The following is a 20,463-nucleotide window of genomic DNA, read 5'->3' as shown; positions in this document are numbered from 1 at the left end:
TACAAATTTAAAAGGCCAAATATATATTAACAGTAAGTCCATTTTGAAAAGGTCCCTGCTGGCTGTCCTCACTTATCACTTATATTCCTCCTGCCGGGCACAGTGGTAAGTACAATGTTCCCTTCTTTTATTTTGTATAGTAGGGAATTAGAGAAATAACAAATTAGAAACATTCAGTTTAATTCTAATAATTTTTGACATTTTATTTACATATCTATAGTTTCTAATAAATATGCCAAATTACACATACTACCTTTGGAAGTTTGTAAAGAGGAGTATACCTTTGGTGTAGAATTTGGCAATTAGAAAAATAAAAATGAGTATTGTGAAAGCTTTATTTTTTTAAGGTCTAGCGAGGCTACTTTGCTCTGTGAAATTGGGATATGCATAAATATAGTAATAAATATAAGAATCTTAGAAAATGTATAAATACAAAGATACTCTCTCTCCACAAATGTATTACTCCTTATGATTAAAAAATTTCAGTTGTCTATTTTTCTGCTTCAGTTCAATATTTCTTGCTGATTGTCTGGTAAAATACTTAGGTACATGCAATTTCATTCTAATCAAAGGCGTGTGGAAGATGTGAACATGTACATAACCATATTCAAATATTTCTCTTTTAAAGAACCTCATGGAGAGCTTTTTGTGGGAAATTTGTGATTCTTATGTAAAAACTGATGAAGTTTTATTTCTTGGCTACTTTGATACTGCCAACACTGTAATTTACAGAAAGCTGAAATCTGAATTTTCTTCATGTGGTGACTAAAACATGTAAGATGTTTGTGTTTGGGTTTCCAGTCTGTGCCTGAATAAATAACCAACTGCCCTAACAGCAGCTTGTGGATTTTTGAAATAGTGTCCAATGGGAATTGGAGTCTCAGGGCCCCTTTATTCACAACACACTGTCAAACAAGGGTTTCGGCGTGGTATATGTACATCCATCGGCTGAATGGATGCTATTGACTGACTTTTTATTAAATCTTTCTTGAACTGTGGGTTGCCACGGGAAATACAACTTTTTTGATTTCTAATTCTGTGGTTTATGAAAACTTTTATTTTGCTCAGCATTTTATTATGATAATTTTCAAACACACTGAAGAGTTAGAAGAATTTTACATTAACTTCCAAATATACCTGTCACCTAGATTTTACTGTTAACCTTTTTTCTATAGCTTTTCTGAGGTATGATTTTCATACCATAAGTAACACTCACCAATTTTTAAGTGTTCAGTTTTAGTAAATTTGGCTGTCTAACTGTCATCACAGTCCAGTCTTAGAAGACTGACTTGAAAAGGTTTCTTTATGCCCATTATAGTCAATCCTCACTTCTGCTCCTCAGCCTCAGGCTAATGCTGTTGCCTTCTGTTTTCTAGAAGGTTATTGTAAAGGGAATTGCATAATACTTGTTTATTGTGTCTGGCTTCTTCCACTTAACATGAGGTTTTTGAGATGTATTAATACTGCTATTTGTGTCTGGTTCTTTTTTCATATGTCCTTTTTTAAAAAAAAAAGTCTTTTTATTTTGAAATCACTAGTTTTATAGGATGTTGTAAAAATAGTACATGGAAGTCCATGTACTCTTCACCCAGTTTCCCCCAGTGGTTACATCTTGCATAAGAAAATCAATATCTTTTACATAAGTACTCTTTTTTATAACAAAAAAATATTTTACTAGAACAGCGCATGTATGGAAGTTTCCAGACAAGCCATACAAAATGGTCTCAAGCTTTCTCTTGAAGGGAGGATTCTACATTTGACAGCAAAGTCACAATGTTGTTATTGAGGACTGCAATATTTATTTAATGTTCCCATTTTGTTCCATACAAGCTTGTCCATTTACAGCGTCTAAATAAAGTTAGACTTAGCTAGAGAACATATTCTAAAGAACTGGTTAGCTGCTTGTAACCAGTGCAATTAAGTCACCATAAAAAGGGGAAAAGGAGCCCATAAAATTAAATCTACCTCCCCCCTCAAAAAAATAAAGAAAAACATCCATACCCCTGCAGCTAACCCTGACAACTACCTTCATTCACAGTGCTTTGTACTTAAATCTTGATGGGGGAAATGAATGGAAGCAGAGAGGGTCCACTGCTTTTAAACGTTTGGCCACAATCCAAATGATACTTGTAGCTTCTGCTCATGCTGTATAACATTGAATCGGGACAAGACATAGATTTGCTAATGTGCATTTAATCACCAAGGACTGAAGATGTTGGGCTTTTTTTCTGTACTGTTTTTAAGACTGTGTCCATTAAATGCAAACAAAAAAAGGAAGAAGTCTTGGTAGAACCAGAGAAATGATGCACACTTGATGATCAGATTGATTTAAATATTATTCATGGCATATACCCTAGTCCATGCTCTAGCTGTTTCTGCAGCTTGGGCTTCTTTGGTCTTCCAGTGCTCCGCTACATCACTTACTAATGGATCGTCTGGATCAGGAGCTCCTAACAAAACCTGGATCGGGTGCAGAACTGTGCGGATCTGCAGTGCTGGGGACCACTTATCTTTCAAAATACCTAAACATACTTTTCCCAACTTGTCTACGTTAGGATGGTAAATTTTGGTCATGAAACATATTTTAGGTGCTGCCTTCACATATTCTCCTGGAAGAAATAGTTCAAGTTTAAAACTCCCCCCATCAAAGGGGGAGTCCTGGGGGCCCCGCAATGACCATGTGAAAATAACGGGCATTACTCTTACCTGGTTCTGCTTTAATGCCTGGAACTGGTTCTGCCAGCAAACGCTGGGTTTCCTTGATAATCCTGTGGGGTAGCTGGCTATCTTGTTAAATCCCAAGTTCTGCCTTCTGCCTCCAGTCTAGTCCTTTTACATAAGTATATATTTTAATGTCTTTAAAACAGTGACTCCCTTAAAAATTTTAGTAAGTATGCTGATTTAGTCTTACTTTAATTTTTCTTGGATTCTAAAGTAATTTTGTTTTTTTCAACAGCCTTAGAGAATCTTGAAGAGTTTTGGGATGTTTAGTCATAGACCATTTCTGAATGGCAAATATAAATTGATATGTTAATGGGAGATCAAAGAAGTTCATGATTGAGCCTGATCTCTGGGCCCCTCTTTGGAGCTAGCACAAGAATTGTATAATCTTGATTACTAATTTCCAACATTGCCTGAAAAACTGTCAGGGTTAGAGAGATACTATTAACTTTCTCGTAATACCAAACCGTAGACAATTTGATATATCTGAAGGAATTGATGGGTATAAATGTGCAGGTTCAGTCATTTTTGTGTGTTATTGCAGGTGTTTAGAATTTCACCAGAGTACTGACTTTTGATTTTTTAAAAATAAACTAATATAACTTTATTTTTAGCTGAATAGAAAGTAAAAACCAAGTTTAAAAGTTCAGAGTCAACATTTTCCTGGTAAATTCTTTCAAACCTCAGTAAATTGAAAATGTGAGGTATAAGTTATTTTCCTCATAATTGGTTTCCTGGTTTTTATTGATGAAATGAAAAGCATGAAATTAAGCTGTGTTAAGAATACAATGGAAAAATGTGTGCATTAAAGTTACTCTGTTTAATATTTGTAGTTGAAAACTAGTGTTGAGAAGTTTCAAGTCCAAACAATGAAACATTACTCTGTAGAATAACATTTTCAGTTCTGGCCAAGAGAAACTGGGATACTCATTATCTGATCAGTTAGGGTTGGAAACAGGTCCAAGATACTGGGTCTCTCTCTGAGCCCTAATAGTATATGTTGTGATTAATTGGTTTATTGAAAAGTAAACTTTAGTAGGAAGAGGTAGCCTGGGAGGGACTGGAATTTAGAATACAGACATGCGGATCGGATTGGAGCAGATCCACTGCAGTGCTCTGGGGAAAACCCCAGTGTGCCGGTGGGACACAGGGGGCACAGGGACGGGCAGCCGTCTGTGGAGGAGTGTCTGAGCCGCCGAGAGCTGCCTGGTCCAGTGAGAGGAAATAGGAAATCTCATTTAACTAGTGAGAAGGTAATGAGCATTAGCAGACTGTGATTTTATTGTACAGGAGGCTCATACTCTATATTACAACAGGAAAATGTTCTCTAATGAAGTGATTCCTAATCCAGAGAAGAGTAACAGAGAGTCAGCATATAATTCACACATAGACACTCACCAAAAAAACCCCAAAATAAATTTCCTCAAGTTAAAGTTACACATAACATTGTAACTGACCATACTACTGTAATCCTAGTGATTTAATAATAAATGTTTGAGTAAAATCCTCAAATGCCTGAAACATAAAAACATTCCTCTAAATAACTGTTGAGTTAAAAAGATACCAGAACTACTATTAAAAGAGATTTAGAAAAAATAATGACAATGAATAGTATGGATAAAAATTTAGAGTATGTGGCCAAATTAATGCTTACAGGTAAACTCATAGCATTAAATGCTTTATCTTAAACAAATGAAGAATGTATTTAACTCAAAAGTTAGAAAAAGGAACTCAATAAAGTGAAGGACTCAAATAATAGAGAAAAATGAATGAATGAAGTGCAAAATAGAAAGCTTCAGGACCTTCATCTTAGAGGGCCTTAGCTGTCTTCTGGAACCTTCCTAGGATTTTATCTGTATTACTCTGAAGTAAAAAAAAAAAATGTCGCCTTAGAATCTTTCTCAACATGATGTTTCACTGTGACTACAAATGAGTTAGGATTGGCTCTCTGTAAAATATATTTGCTATCCCAGTTCTAGAAGTTCTATCCAGTTTAATGGAAAAAAAATAAGTAAAACAATGGGAAAGGAGGCAGTAAAATTCTCCATATTTGCAGTTGATTGATTGACTACCTGTAGAGCTCAAGAATATCAAGTAAAAGACTTCTTAGAATGAATAAGAATTCATATAAGGTGTTATACATAAGACATATTTATTTTCTCTATAAACCAACAGTGGCTACTTAGAAAAGATTAGATGTGTTTGGAGGGGGATTCTATACTCAATGGCTTTAAAAAGTACTTTAATTTTACCAAGAAATGTGTAAGGTGCTCCATAAATATTTATTGAATAGATAATATTAACTATAGATTTTTAAATTCCTAACACCAATTGATGGAATGCCATATTTCTGGATGTGAAGATGGTTTTGTAGGGAAAGAACAGATCTGTAAGACAGAATCAATAGTTCTGCAGCATAACTCCAGTACCTCAAAGTACTCAGACTATAGGAAAAGTCAAAATCAGTAGAGAAAGGGTGGGTGAAATGGGTATTTATGAAAAGGGTGGGAAAATGGGTTATTTACAAAAATAGAAAAACACAAGTTAACACCTTGCACTAAAATTAATTTCAGATGGACTAAAAAGGAAAATGTAAAGAAAAAGTTAAATAAAAAAGGACAATGAAAACAACAGAATTGAGAAAATTTAATAATACTTAACTGATGTTAGGATGGAAGAACTGTCTAAACTTAAAAATACTACATAAAAGTTAAAGAAATAAAACTTCTGTGTCAGTAAACACCATTATAAAAGGTTAAATCAAACTGGGAAAAAGTATAGTGGTACCTTGGTACTCGCCGATAATTTGCTCCGGAACTTGTGATGAGCGCTGACACTGACGAGTACTGAGCGGTGAAGCATTTTCTCTTGCGGGGCAGTGTCGTGGCTCATACAAGCTCTAGCAAGTGCGGTGAGTCCTGAGCAAGCTCTGAGCGCTGAAACATTGTTTTTTCTCAAAATGCAACGAGTACAATGTTTGATGAGTTCTGAAACCAAGTACCAAGGTACGACTATTTGAAACATAACAGTAAAGACCTTCTAATTATCGACTTAAGAAAAAAGCCTAAGTTGAAAAATAAGTGAAAACAATGAAGTTAATTCTTAGAAAACATAAATGGCTAACAAGCATGAATAAAAATCTTAATTTTTTTAGATTCATGATACATATATATGATAAAGTAGTAGTAAGAGTCCATTGTCCATCAGTCAATAGTAAAAATTTGTTTAAAGAATAATTCTCGGAGAGAACCAAGATGGCGGCATAGGTAGACACACTGCGCCTCCTCGCACAACCAGAACTGACAGAGAATCGATCGGCAAGGGGGTCCGACACCAAGGAAATAAAAAATAAACATTCATCCAGACCGGTAGGAGAGGTGGAGATGGGCACGAGGGTGGAGAGGACTCGAGTGGCCGTGGCGGGACCGAGACTGGCGGAGTGTGGGACGAACGGGGCAGGCAGTCCGACCACTAGCAGGCCCTGTGGCCCCACATTCTCACAGATAAACCGAGAGGGCCGGACTCAGGCGGAGAACGGGGCAGGCAGAGCGGCAGGTAGCACCCTGCGGCCCCACATTCGTACATAGATAAACTGGACAAACGGCGAATGGCGGGGAGCAAAGCAGACCGGGCAACCCAGGGCTCCAGCGGGGGGGGGGGGGGGGGGGGGGGGATAAAGCCTCAAACCTCTGATTGAAAACGCCCGTGGGGGTTGAGGCGGCAGCAGGAGAGACTCCCAGCCTCACAGGAGGGGTCATTGGAGAGACCCACAGGGGCCTAGAGTGTGCACAGGCCCACCCACTCGGGAACCAGCACTAGAGGGGCCCAGTTTGATTGTGGGTATCGGAGTGAAAGACTGAAATCGGAGGAGAGTGAAGCGGGCGCCATTGCTCCCTCTCGGCCCCTCCCCCACGTACAGCATCACGGCACAGCAACCAGCGTTACCCCGCCCCGGTGAACACCTAAGGCTCCGCCCCTTAAAGTAACAGACGCCCCAAGACAAAAAAAGAAAAAAAAATGGCCCAAATGACAGAACACTTCAAAGCTCCAGAAAAAATACAACTAAGCGAGGAAGAGATAGCTAACCTATCGGATGCACAGTTCAAAGCACTGGTTATCACTATGCTCACAGAATTGGTTGAATCTGTTTGAAAAGTAGATGAAAAAATGAAGCCTATGCTAAGAGAAAACAAAGGAAAATGCATCACCAATAGTGATGCGAAGGAAACTGGGACTCAAATCAATGGTGTGGACCAGAAGGAAGAAAGGAACATCCAACCAGAAAAGAATGAAGAAACAAGAATTCGGAAAAATGAGGAGAGGCCTAAGAACCTCCAGGACATCTTGAAACGTTCCAACATCCAAATTATAGGGGTGCCAGGAGAAGAGGAAGAACAAAAAAATTGAAAACTTATTTGAACAAATAATGAAGGAGAACTTCCCTAATCTGGCAAAGGAAACAGACTTCCAGGAAGTCCAGGAAGCTCAGAGAGTCCCAAAGAAGCTGGACCCAAGGAGGAACACACCAAGGCACATCATAATTACATTACCCAAGATTAAACGCAAGGACCTACATCCAAGATTACTGTATCCAGCAAAGCTATCATTTAGAATGGAAGGGAAGATAAAGTGCTTCTCAGATAAGGTCAAGTTAAAGAAGTTCATCATCACCAAGCCCTTATTATATGAAATGTTAAAGGGAGTTACCTAAGAAAAAGAAGATCAAAAATAGGAACAGTAAAAATGACAGCAAACTCACAGTTATTAATGACCACACCTAAAACAAAAACAAGAGCAAACTAGGCAAACAACTAGAACAGGAACAGAACCATAGAGATGGAGATCACATGGAGGGGTGTCAATAGGGGAGTGGGAGGGGGAGACGGGGGGAAAGGTACAGAGAATAAGTAGCATAGATGATACTCTAGAAGGGGGGGAGAGGGGGGGAAATAGACAGGGGGAGGGTAAAAATAGTGTAGGAAATGTAGAAGCCAAAGAACTTATAAGTATGACCCATGGACATGAACTGTAGGGGGGGAATGTGGGAGGGAGGGGGTGGGCAGGATGGAGTGAAGTGGGGGGGGGGAAATGGGATAACTGTAATAGCATAATCAATAAATATATTTAAAAAAAGAATAATTCTCTTTATTCTTTTTTTAAAAGTGTATTTTACTGATTGTGCTATTAGAGTTGTCCCATTTTTTTCTCCCCTTTATTCCCCTCTGCCCTGCACCCCAGCTCCCACCAGCATAGCACCCCCCTTAGTTCATGTCCATGGGTCATACTTTGGCTTCTCCATTTCCCATACTATTCCTAACCTCTCCCTGTCCACTTTGCACCTACCATTTATGCTTATTCCCTGTACCTTTTCCCCCATCCTCCCCCCTCCTCCTCCCCACTGATAACCCTCCACGTGATCTCCATTTATGTGATTCTGTTCCTGTTCTAGTTGTTTGCTTAGTTTGTTTTTGTTTTTTTAAATATATTTTATTGATAATGCTATTATAGTTTTCCCATTTTTTTCTCCCTTTTATTCCCCTCTGCCCTGCACCACTCCTCCCACCATCATTCCACGCCCCCCTTAATTCATGTCCATGGGTTATACATATAAGTTCTTTGGCTTCTCCATTTCCTATACTATTTTTAACCTCCCTCTGTCTATTTTGTACCTACCATTTATGCTTCTTATTTTCTGTACCTTTTTCCCCTCTCTCCCACTCCCCCACTAATAACCCTCCATGTGACCTCGCTTTCTGTGAATCTGTTCCTGTTCTAGTTGTTTGCTTAGTTAATTTTTGTTTTTGTTTTTGTTTTTTTAGGGTTGGTTGTTGATAGCTGTGAGTTTGTTGTCATTTTACTGTTCATATTTTTGATCATCTTCCTTTTCTTAGATAAGCCCCTTTAACATTACATATAATAAGGGTTTGGTGATGATGAACTCCTTTAACTTGACCTTATCTGGGAAGCACTTTATCTGCCCTTCCATTCTAAATGAAAGCTTTGCTGGATAGAGTAATCTTGGATGTAGGTTCTTGCCTTTCATGACTTGAAATACTTCTTTCCAGCCCCTTCTTCCATGTAAGGTTTCTTTTGAGAAATCAGCTGATAGTCTTGTGGGCATTCCTTTGTAGGTAACTGTCTCCTTTTCTCTTGCTGCTTTTAATATTCTCTCTTTATTTTTAATCTTGGGTAACTTAATGATGGTCTCCCTTGGTGTGTGCTTTCTTGGGTCCAACTTCTATGGGACTCTCTGAGCTTCCTGGACTTCCTGGAAGTTGAGAAGTTGAAAGTATTTCCTTTGCCAGACTGGGGAAGTTCTCCATTATTTTTTCAAATAAGTTTCCAATTTCTTGCTCTTCCCCTTCTCCTTCTGGCACCCCTATGATTCAGATGTTGGAATGTTTAAAGTTGTCCCAGAGGTTCCTAAGCCTCTCCTCATTTTTTTTTTTTGAATTTTTGTTTCTTCATTCTGTTCTGGTTGAATGTTTATTTCTTCCTTCTGCTCCCAATAATTGATTTGAGTCCCTGTTTCCTTCCCTTCACTGTCAGTTCCCTGTATATTTTTCTTTTTTTATAAAGAGATTTTATTTATTTATTTTTAGAGAGAGGGGAAGGGAAGGAGAAAGGGAGAGAAATATCAGAGTGTGGTTGCCTCTCACGCACCCCCTACTGGGGACCTGACCTGTAACCCAGGCATGTGCCCTGACTGGGAATGGAACTGGCAACCCTTTGGTTCACAGCCGACGCTCAATCCACTGAGCTACACTAGCCAGGGCTATATATTTTTCTTTATTTCACTTGGCATAGCCTTCACTTTTTCCTTTATTTTGCAACCACAGTCAACTATTTCTGTGACCATCCTGATTACCAGTGTTTTGAACTCTTCATCTGATAGGTTGGCTATCTCTTCATTGCTTAGTTCTATTTTGGGGGCTTTGATCTGTTCTTTCATTTGGGCAATATTTCTTTGTCTTAGCCCAGCTGTTACATTGAAAGGGGGGGAAGAGCCTTAGGTATTCTCCAGAGCAGGGCACTCCAAGTGGCTGCATTGTGGTACTGTATGTGGGGGAGGGGTCGGAGAGAATAATTCTGCTTGCTGAGCTCTCAGCTGGCTTTCAGTCATTTCCCCCACTAACCCACAATTGGGCCCTTCTGGTGCTGATTCCCAGGTGGATGGGTTTGTGTCCATTCTAGGACCTTGTGGGTCTCCCCAATGATTTCTTCTGTGAGGCTGGGAGTTTATCCTACTGCTGCACCTACCACAGGTTTTTATAGCCAGTGGTTTTGAAGCTTTCTTCTCCCTCGCTGTAACAATGGGTTGCATGGTCTGTCTCGCTCCCCACTTGTTCCTCCTGGTTTATCCACACACAAATGTGGGACCGCCAGGTGCACCAGCTGCTGTAAAAGGATAATTCTCAGTATTGCAAAGTATGTGACAGAGCAGTCATATCTTACATTCACCTATGGCTAATGGGAATAAAAATAGTCTTGGCATCGTGACTGCAAGTTTTAAAATATTCAGAAGTCTATTGTTTAGGAAAATCTTTTGAACTAAATAAGTCTTTTAGTTCAAGCTTTCATCAATAACAAGTTTGTTTTTAGCCTATATGTCAGGTATTACACCTAATACTTGTCTCATTTAATTCCCATGATTTTCTTGTAGGTATTGAAGACCTTTAATTAACAGGTGGGCCATCTGAGGCCTAAAGAGATGGAAAAAACTGCTTAAAGTTATTATACACTAGTAGACAAGAAAGAGAGCATTCTGTCTTGGGAGAGTGTTATGTTCGTTAAGATTAAAAGCAAGTTTATAAAGTTATGCCTATTAATAATTAATTTTCTAAACAGTATAGAAAAGAAAAACATTGTGGAGATTAGAAGGCAGTATTCACAAGTGTTATTAATAGCATGTTGTTAATGTAATTATTCCTGTATAAGGTTGAAGATTATTGTTTCTTTTATTTACTTTTATACAGTTGAATTTAAAAAATATTTTTATGAACCTTTAAAAAGGTGGGAGTGAGGAATAAGCAGTGGGCAAAGGTGAAAATGAAAGACCGATGTTAAAAAATTCCAACAAAAGCCGTGCAAGTATGTCAAGGAGAGTCCTTTAAACCCTGGCTTTTACATCAAAACTTAATTTAGTTACATTTCTGCAGATTGTCTCTCTACCCACTTTCTTTGGCATCCTTCTCTTCTTTCTTGAGTGTATTAGGGATTTCATAAGTATTCAGTGCATTGTAAGGAACTTTTATTTTGTATCTGGAAATAAAGTTTAAGCCATTTGTTCAAATTCAGAAAAGGGGAATAGTGATAGATTTCCTAAGCTCAGGTTCAGTTCACTGTTACTAATACTATTTCTTAAAACATTGACAATATATGCTTATAAAACCAATTGGAATTTGTTTTCATGTTTTTTAAATGAAAAATTCCAAGTTCTTAAAAAGCAACTGCTTTTTTGTGGTGTTTCAGGCTTACACCAGCCAGTTTGTGTCCCTTGTGATGTTCGCCCTGATGATGTGCGATGACAGGATCTCCATGCAGGAGAGGCGCAAGGAGATCATGCTTGGGCTGAAGAGGCTGCCGGGTAGGAAGACACTCTCGTCCTTTCCTTTTGTAGTCCAAGGGAGTCAGTGCGGGTGAAATTCTGTTTTCATCCTGGAAGCTGTGGCTGGTAGCTGTTTAGTTAACAAATCTTTTTACTTTTGCACCAGAGTATTTAAAAAAATCCCTCACTGGTATCACAAAGGCGTAGAAACACAGGTCTTTGTCGGGTGCTACCAATATATTATCGTTATTATGTCGGTTCTGTTTATTGTCCTTTTATCATAGATGTTGCTAATGTTATTTCTTAACAGATTTGATTAAGGAAGTGCTGAGCATGGATGATGAAATTCAGAAACTGGCAACAGAACTGTATCATCAGAAGTCGGTCTTGATAATGGGACGTGGCTATCATTATGCTACTTGTCTTGAAGGGGCACTAGTAAGTCGTCTCACTTAGAACTTCAGGCTGTAGACTTATGCGCCTGGCACATAATACTTTTAGAATGAATGAAATAGGTGAAACTTTTACAAGTGCCTTTGTTCTCTATGCATTCTGATTTGTTTGTCTTGAAAAGGTATAGCAATTGATACTTAATTCAAAAGTGAAAATCAAGAAGAGTACATTTTAGCATGATTTACTTGGGTTTAGCGAGTAGCTTGGGTTAATTTGTTGTCCAAATATGAATACAATAAAGCTAAGTTCTCTACGTGTGGGATTTAATTCAGGTGAAACATTAACCAAGGAGGAGAATAGTTACAAAGAAATATGAGTGTGTTCATAATAACCTGGAATCTTGAAAAAGTCCTTAGAGAGTTTTAAAACTTCTAGTCACTTATTGATACTATGGAAATAACGAGCTCTCAGCCTGTTAGCTGTATTCACAGATCCGTGGTCCTTTAGCACTTTGGATAAATAGGCAGTGACTTCAGTCATCAAATGTTTTGTGCACATTCACTTAAGAATGGGTTTTTGAAAAACAGACTGAAGACTGATCTAGTTTTTTGCTATTAGAAAATCAAAGAAATCACGTACATGCACTCTGAAGGCATCCTCGCTGGCGAACTGAAGCACGGCCCCCTGGCTTTGGTGGACAAGCTGATGCCCGTCATCATGATCATCATGAGAGACCACACCTACGCCAAGTGCCAGAATGCCCTTCAGCAGGTGGTTGCTAGGCAGGTAAGTCAGAGGCTGAGCCACTGAAGCTTACTTGATTATGACATTTATTTATTTATTTATTTATTTATTTATTTTAAAGATTTTATTTATTTATTTAAGACAGAGGGGAAGGGAGGGAAAAAGAGAAGGAGAGAAACATCAGTGTGTGGTTGCCTCTTGCATGCCCCCTACTGAGGACGTGGCCTGCCACCCAGGCATGTGCCCTGACTGGGAATTGAACTGGCAACCCTTTGGTTCACAGGCCAGGGCTCAATCCAATTTTATGACATGTAAAGTGACAGATCAGTGCCCATTAGTTAGCTTACAAAATGTGTTTAGGTTTGCATGTGAGGGATTTGAGATTCTCGAGTTGTGACAGGACCCGGCTTATAGATCTCCAAGTAGTCAGAATCAAGACCAAAACTGAGGTCTTGCTCTTCAAAGCCTGTCCTCTTCAATTAGCTTTTGGTGCTCCCTTTTAATTTAATATTCATAAATGCATATTTTAGGAGGAACTAGATTTTGCATTAAAACTATAGATGCTGTGCTTAACTGAGTTGTCTCCAGATCATTTGGTTTAATTTATAAATCCAAAAAGGTATCAATCTCTACTCACAATGTAGTTTTTATGAACTTGGGCTTTGAAGGTAGGCATACCTGGATTTAAGTACAGATCGTCCCTGACTTATGATGGTTTGATTTAAGGTTTTTCAACTCTATGATGGTGTGGAAGCAATATGCCTAATAAGTTACATGAGATATTCAGTAGTTTGTTATAAAGTAGGTTTTGTATTACATGATTTTATCAACTGTAGGCTAATAAGAGTATGCTGAGCATGTTAAAGGTAGGTCAGGCTAAGCTATGATGTTTGGTAGATTTATTTGGTGTATTAGAGGCATTTTTGGCTTATATTTTCAACTCACTATGAGTTCAGTAGTCGAGGAGCATCTGTACTGAGCCTGGTGTTTCTTAGTTGTGTGAATTTAAATAAATTACTGACTCCCACAGAGCTTCCGTTTCCTTGACGGGAAATCAACCTGACCACATAGGATTGTGAGTTTAAATAAGTCTGTGTCAGTGAGGTCACATGCAAATTGTGGCCTGCGGATCTGCACATTCACTTGCTATAGTTCTGCCTTTGTTCACCCCTGATTGTGTGGCTTTCTTTCCCAGGGACGCCCAGTGGTGATTTGCGATAAGGAAGACACCGAGACCATTAAGAACACAAAAAGGACAATCAAGGTGCCCCACTCAGTGGACTGTCTGCAGGGCATTCTCAGCGTGATCCCCTTGCAGTTGCTGGCCTTCCACCTTGCTGTGCTGAGAGGATATGATGTAAGTGACCACCGCAGACACCTTGGGCTGCCTTTCTACCCCCGTATACTTTGACAGATGTCCTTCCAAGTATTTAACACTAGGATTAGAGAAATCCGTCAGATATATATCTGTCACTGCTTATGTTTGCATGGCCCAGTTTTTAGGTTCCATTGTAGCATTTTCTTACCCGTAGAATTTAAAGGAATCTTGGAGATTGTCACCACCATCAGAGATTACCTTCTTGGGGAGTCTCTACCTGTTTCCATTCTGTTTCCTAAAGGGTGGCTGTTGGCAGGCCTTTGTCTGGGGCTCTCTCACACTTTGCAGGACTTTCATAATCCTTGGTCCCTCATTCATTGTGACAATCAAAACATCCTGCTCTTATACGAGTACATTTCTCTGTCCCCTCAGAGGGGTGTCACCTCTGTTGAGGACCACAGAACTCTTCGTGTGCTGAACTGGCTCCTTTAGAATTCTTTTTCCTGATTTTGAGTCTTTTACAGATAAATTATGTAACTATATTTTCTAATCTGATTCTTTGTAGACTGTAGTGAAGATGGTTAATGAACACATTTTCTGTTTTTATAAATAAAACAATTTGCTTATAGAATCCCCCCTGAAATCTACATAATTTTCTTTAATCTGGCTCTTTTCGCAGGTCGATTTTCCCCGGAATCTTGCCAAATCTGTAACGGTAGAATGAGGAACGTCTGAAACTGGGCGACTAAGCAACACAGGACACCTTTTGTATTTAAAACCGTGATTTAAAATGTCACTCCTTTAAACTTTTTTTAGTAAATCCTTATTTATATATCAGTTATAATTATGCAATTCAATTTGTGGTTTTTGTGAAATTACCTCATTTTTCCAATAATTTTTGGGGGAGTTTGAAAAATGGAATCTACATTCAAATCAATATCAGAAACAGATTTAGCTCCCATTTTCTTTAAAGGATGCTGGGTACTGGATTTCTGGACCCTCCACTTCAATCTGAGAGGACTGTGTGTTTTAAAAGTAATTGGCAGTTAACTGGAAGATCTAAAGCCAGTGGCAACGTAGGTGCACGCTTGATTAAAGTTTTGCTAAGTTGTGTATAAAGAGAAGATGTTGTGATTTATTTTAAGATTTGTTTGCGTACTTAAAAACTGAAAGCTTTTCTTGGTGGCATTTCTACTTAAGTTAACTTTAGTCTCTCAGATTTGTTGTTTGTTATCTGTAGGTCAAAGTAGTTTAGGAAGCTAAATAGTACAGTAGTGCATTGGTTTTCTCCAGCCCTTCACAGAAAATATCTGTACAATTTCACAGCACAAACTTTAAGTTTGAGCTGCTTCAGACAACTGACAACATGATCTTAAATTTGAAGGTGGGATATATACATATTGGATATCCAACTCTGTTTTCATCTCCTATAAGTGGTTTTTATTTCCTTGTACTTGTAGTTTTTTTTCAATCTGCTGAAAAACGTTCTATCTTGTTCTTTGAAATTACCACACAGAGTTGTCATCAGATGTCTCAAATTAAATCAATATTGATATAGCCAGAATCACTTCACTTTTGTCCCAAAGAATTTCCTGCAGTTAATTTAACTTCCTTTCACTGCCTTGTATAAACCTATTATCTTCATGTGAGTTTGGAAGCTCTTTGCAGTTGTTTGAAAGATTTGCAGGTCTTTTGCCTAATCACTTGACACTCTGTGGTGAGCTAGCCTTAGAAAAAGGTGTATGCTTTACACTGAAATTAATGAAGGATTGCATCAAATTCAGCACAGACGTACCTTGGGAATATTGCAGGCTTGGTTCCAGACCACCGTAATAAAGCGAGTGTTGCAGTAGCGCGAGTCGTAATCCTTTTGCTCGTGGAGGGTCTCGCCTTCAGTTTGTAAAAAACGCAACATCTGCGAAGCACAATAAAGTGAAGCACATTCAAACGAGGCATCCCTGTATTACTTCCAAGGTATTTTCTCTCCGTATTTTCTTGTTCTACCCCTGCAATTTATTTAGGAATGAAAAAGATATAAAGATATTGTGGGGCTTTTAGCTGACTAGTGTCAAAAACGGAAAGTAACAATCTAGATTAAAGTATCTAGACTCTGAGTTTGCCACTCAGAAAGTTGTAATTTCTTCACAGGGCTTTTTTGGCCAGATCTTGGGGGTTGTAGGAAAGTGTGTTTATGTTTTGATCAAATCCTCTTTCAAAAGTTTTCACTTTAAAATTGTGAAGATAAGGTACTTAGCATAATTATGTAAGCTCAGTCTTTTCTTTTTTCTGTGTTTGAACTTCTTGATGAGGTTAAGATTTTCTGCCAGCTATTGCTGCAGGGGATGCATAGAATTCTGCTTGTGTGTGAGAGAAGGAGTTGGCACATTTTGAGGTAATTTGGGAGGACTCTCACTGATGGTGACTAGAAGCCTGATTGTTTTAAAAAATAAAATAGGGTTATTTTTCGCATCATATGTATAGCTTCTATAGCTGTATTTACCTATTTTAATTGTTTCTAAGATTATTTTGTGTAGGCTTGCTAGTTTTAATATGCATATATTGTCATTTCTTATGCTTGTTATATTAGCATTTACACACCTGATTTGTATGGGTTTGTAGCATTTCTTGATTTGAATACACAACCTAGTCTATCAAATTCATCAAAGGAGCAGTAAAGGTTTCCAAATTCTCAAGTGTAAAGAGCCAGGATTCAGGGATTCCCAACATAAATTTCACAGTGTTAAAAAAACAAAATTTAACTGAGTAAATTTGAAGATCTAACTGGCTTTATTTAAGCGGTTAATGCATTGGAAAGCATCCCATCTATCAACTAGAAGGGGTGTCCGGTAGCATTTCCTACAGATCTACAAGTTTGAGTCCGCATTCCGAATGAAAAGTAATGTGTGAAACCAATCATTAGTTTTCAGTCTCTCTCTCTCCTTCCCACCCGGTGCTCTCTCTCTCCCTAGTGCGCACTCGCACGCACGCACACACACACACAGACACACACACTTTTCAAAACAGGGTAAGTTCTAAACCAAATATCAAAAACTAATAGTAAGAAAAAAAGTGATATTTTCCAAACAGGAGGTTTTTCCTCCTCGTCCCTTCTTCTTGCTTCCTACCCCATAATGTAGTGATTTTTAAATTCTTTTAGGAGTTAGGAACACAAAAAAGAATCTGTAGTGAGGCAAACCAGTACTTAGTGTGCATGCCTAGTTAAAACCAATACAATGCAAGATGAGAAACTGATTTTCACGCTGGCTGGTGTGGTTCAGTGTATTGAGTGCCGGCCTGTGAACCAAAGGGTCCCTGGCTCGATTCCCAGTCAGGGCACGTGCCTGGGTTGCCGGCCAGGTCCCCAGCGTGGGGTGCTTGAGAGGCAACAACACATTGATGTTTCTCTTTCTCCCTCCCTTCTCCTCTATCTAAAAATAAATAAATAAAATCTTTAAGGAAAAAAAATCTGATTTTCAAGAAAGATATGCTACAAAAGAATTCTTTTGTATAAAAAGTTCTTTCTCGTAATATATTTACAAGTTTAAATTCACTCATATGTAGTGTAGAGTTCCTTATCCCAGGCCCTGAGCCCTTTTTAGGCCTGGGGTCATGTAGCATTTAACACAGGGCCCAGTAAATGATGGTTACCTCAGAGTCAGCTTTTCAACCTTTCTTTAATTACCTATGCCATAGAAATAACTGATAACAGAGAAATTAATGTTTGTTGTAACTATGTCAGCAACCCGCTGCAGGCAGGTCACCGTGCGGGACTGGAAAGTGCGTGTTGTTTAAAGCAAAGCCCATCCGTGCCCAGGTGGACTCGCCACTAGTGACGATGCTGAAAGGGACAGGGCGAGGAAGTGGGAAACAGGAGTTGAGCTGGGATGTTAAATGTCCTGAGTAGATTTGTTCACTTAAAGCATGGTCCGAGCTGCGGGGTGTATCACGTTCATAAAAGGTGAAGTGCATTTGCAGAGTAAGCTCTTCTCACAGGCGGTGGCCCCTGTATCGTGGCACTCCTAGGGACAGCGCTCCTTAAAATGCAGAAGTGAGAAACCATTAAGCGTAGTGCGCAGAGGCAGCTGACAGGGTGGTGTGCAGGTGAGGCTGTTGGGTACAGATTTTCTTTTTTCAGTTGTTTGGAAAGTTGTTTCTGAGATGGTATTGTCTTACCCTTTTGAATACAGGTCCCTTGGCCTGAGTTAATTAAGCGGATGGGAAGAAAGGAGTCTTTTTTTAGTTCCTTGTTAATGTTCCTTTGACACTTTTGTTAACTCTTCAAGGGAGGAAAACCAGCTAGAAGTTGGCTTTAACAAACATTTTAAGAAGTCCTTTGGGGTCAGTTTTTTTCTCTGAATTTAAAAAAATTAGAGTATACTCTAACAATAAAAGGGAGATGCTAATGTTAGCTAGGGGAAGATACTAAAGTGATTTTTCTAAAAAGTACAGTGTCATTGAAAAGTGTTTATTGAAAAAGAATTCATAGCTCACATGGAATTTGTGAAGGCCAAAGAAATTGAAGGGAAAGGTAAAGAAAGATATTTTAATCTTATATCACATATTTTGTAGATTTTTTTATACCAGAATACCAGATAGAATGTTTTACCCATGAAAGCATATTTCAGATGGCTTACCTTGTTTTTAGTGTTAGAATCAAGTTTAGAAGCTTTAACCCTTAAATCGGTTTTCTCCCACAATGTTTAAAGATTGTTAATATATCAGTATTTCCTTAGCTTGACTGATCTGACCACATCTTCAGATCTTTGACCTGACAGCCAATAGGACTGATAGTAATAGCTTCAAGCCAATAATATCCAAGGTTAAAATAAAATCATCGTTAATTAGCAAGACTGCAAAGTTATACCATATTGAATTGTAGGTCTATACTACTAGGCTGATACCAGTGTTAGGGAATACACCATAAATAATGGCTAGTGAGACATTTAGGAAATTCTTGAATTACCTTTCTTGCTGTGCTGGTGTTCAGAATGAATATAGAAATGATCCTGTTAGCTTTTTAAATGTTCTGTGATTGAATTTTTTGGTTTAAATAAAACTTTTGGTATTTGTTTATATTTCTTGTGAGCTGGAAATTTTAGAATCATTCTTGTTTTGTTTCAGTTTTCTGTTCTTTAAAATGAGTGTTTAGTTGTAAAAAATATAAGAGGAAAGAAGACTCCCAAGCTTATTTTACGAGGCCAGCATTATCCTAATTCCAAAACCAGATAGAGACACTACAAAGAAAGAAAATTATAGGCCAATATCCCTGATGAACATAGATATTAAAATCCTCAACAAAATATTAGCAAACTGAATCCAGCAATATATTGAAAAGACCATACATATACCATGATCAAGTGGGAGTTATTCCTGGGATGCAAGGTTGGTACACTCTCTGCAAATCAATGAATGTGATAAACACATAAGCAAAATGAAGGATAAAACCACACGATCCTATGAATAGATGCAGAAAGAGCGTTTGATAAAATCAGCAGTTGTTTGGAGCATCACCCCATACATCAGGAAGGGCTGTGGGCGTGGTACCTGGTCAGGGCACATAGCTAAGTTGCAGGTTAGATCCCCAGTAGGCGCACCTACAGGAGGCAACTGACAGATGTTTCACTTTCTCTCAAATCAATAAACATATCCTTGGGTAAGGATTTAAAAAAATGTAAAACATCCAGCACCATTGATGATAACTCTCACTAAAGTGGGAATAGAGGGAACATACTTCAACATAATAAAGGCCATATATGGCAAGCCCACAGCCAACGTCGTCCTCAACAGGCAAAAACTAAAATCATTTCCCTTAAGGTAGTAAACAAGACAGACCGCTTTCACCACCCTTACTCAATACAGTACTGGAAATCCTAGCCACGGCAATCAAACGAAGAAATAAAAGATATCCAAACTGGAAAGGAAAAGGTAAAACTCATTATTTGCAGATGACATGATGCTGTAGATAGAGAACCCTAAAGATTCCACTAAAAAACTACTAGAACTGATCAATGAATTCAATAAAGTAGGATACAAAATACCCAGAAATCTGTTGCATTTCTATACACCAATAATGAACTACCAGAGAAACTAAGAACACAACCCCATTTAAATTGCATTAAAAAAACCTGCCAAAAACTAAAAATACCTTGGAATAAACCAAGGATGCAAAAGAGCTGCACCCAGAAAATGAAGACTGAAGAAACTGAAGAAGATACAACTAAGTGGAAACATACACCGTGTTCATGGATAGGGAGAAATAATGTCATTAAAATGTCCATACCACCCAAAACAATCTATAGTGTGAACACAATTCCTATCAATACCAATTGTGTATTTCACAGAAGTAGAACAAATATTTTAAAAATTCATGTAAAACCACAAAAGACCCCAATAGCCACAGCAATAATGAAAAAAAGAAAAAGTTGGAGAAATCATAGTACTTGATACCAAACTATACTCCAAGGTCATAATAACCAAACAGTATGGTACTAGCATAAAAACACATATAGACCAATAGAATAGAATAGAGTCCAGAAATAAGTCCACACCTTACAGTCAATTAATATTTGATAAAGTAAGCAAGAACATGGGTAAAGATAGTCTATTCAATTAATAGTGATGGGAAAAATGGACAGATATGTGAAAAAAAAAAAAACCCCACAAAATAACTAGACCACCTTCTTACACCATAGTCAAGAATAAACCCAAAATGAATTAAACACTTAAATGCTAGACTCAA

At 38.2% G+C, this 20,463-nt stretch overlaps 1 protein-coding gene and 1 pseudogene across 2 annotated transcripts in view; one reads left to right on the top strand and one right to left on the bottom strand.

The window, feature by feature from the left end:
• GFPT1 (glutamine--fructose-6-phosphate transaminase 1) overlaps positions 1-18,797 on the top strand; it is a 59,952-nt gene extending 41,155 nt beyond the window's left edge. For both annotated transcript variants that reach the window (XM_024558443.3, XM_053924281.1), the window contains 5 exons: positions 11,194-11,308; positions 11,580-11,707; positions 12,281-12,448; positions 13,602-13,763; positions 14,404-18,797. In XM_024558443.3, coding sequence (XP_024414211.1) covers positions 11,194-11,308; positions 11,580-11,707; positions 12,281-12,448; positions 13,602-13,763; positions 14,404-14,448 — 618 coding nt within the window. In that variant the 3' untranslated portion in view covers positions 14,449-18,797. The remainder of the gene's footprint in view (positions 1-11,193; positions 11,309-11,579; positions 11,708-12,280; positions 12,449-13,601; positions 13,764-14,403) is intronic.
• On the bottom strand, positions 175-5,613 carry LOC112302975 (ubiquitin-conjugating enzyme E2 N-like; annotated as a pseudogene).
• Positions 18,798-20,463: the final 1,666 nt, after the last annotated feature.

Source organism: Desmodus rotundus, chromosome 5 (genome assembly GCF_022682495.2).
Source record: "Desmodus rotundus isolate HL8 chromosome 5, HLdesRot8A.1, whole genome shotgun sequence".
Classification (NCBI taxonomy): Eukaryota; Metazoa; Chordata; class Mammalia; order Chiroptera; family Phyllostomidae; genus Desmodus; species Desmodus rotundus.
The sequence above is the reverse complement of the archived record's forward strand: the minus strand, read 5'-3'. Positions and strand labels throughout refer to the sequence as shown.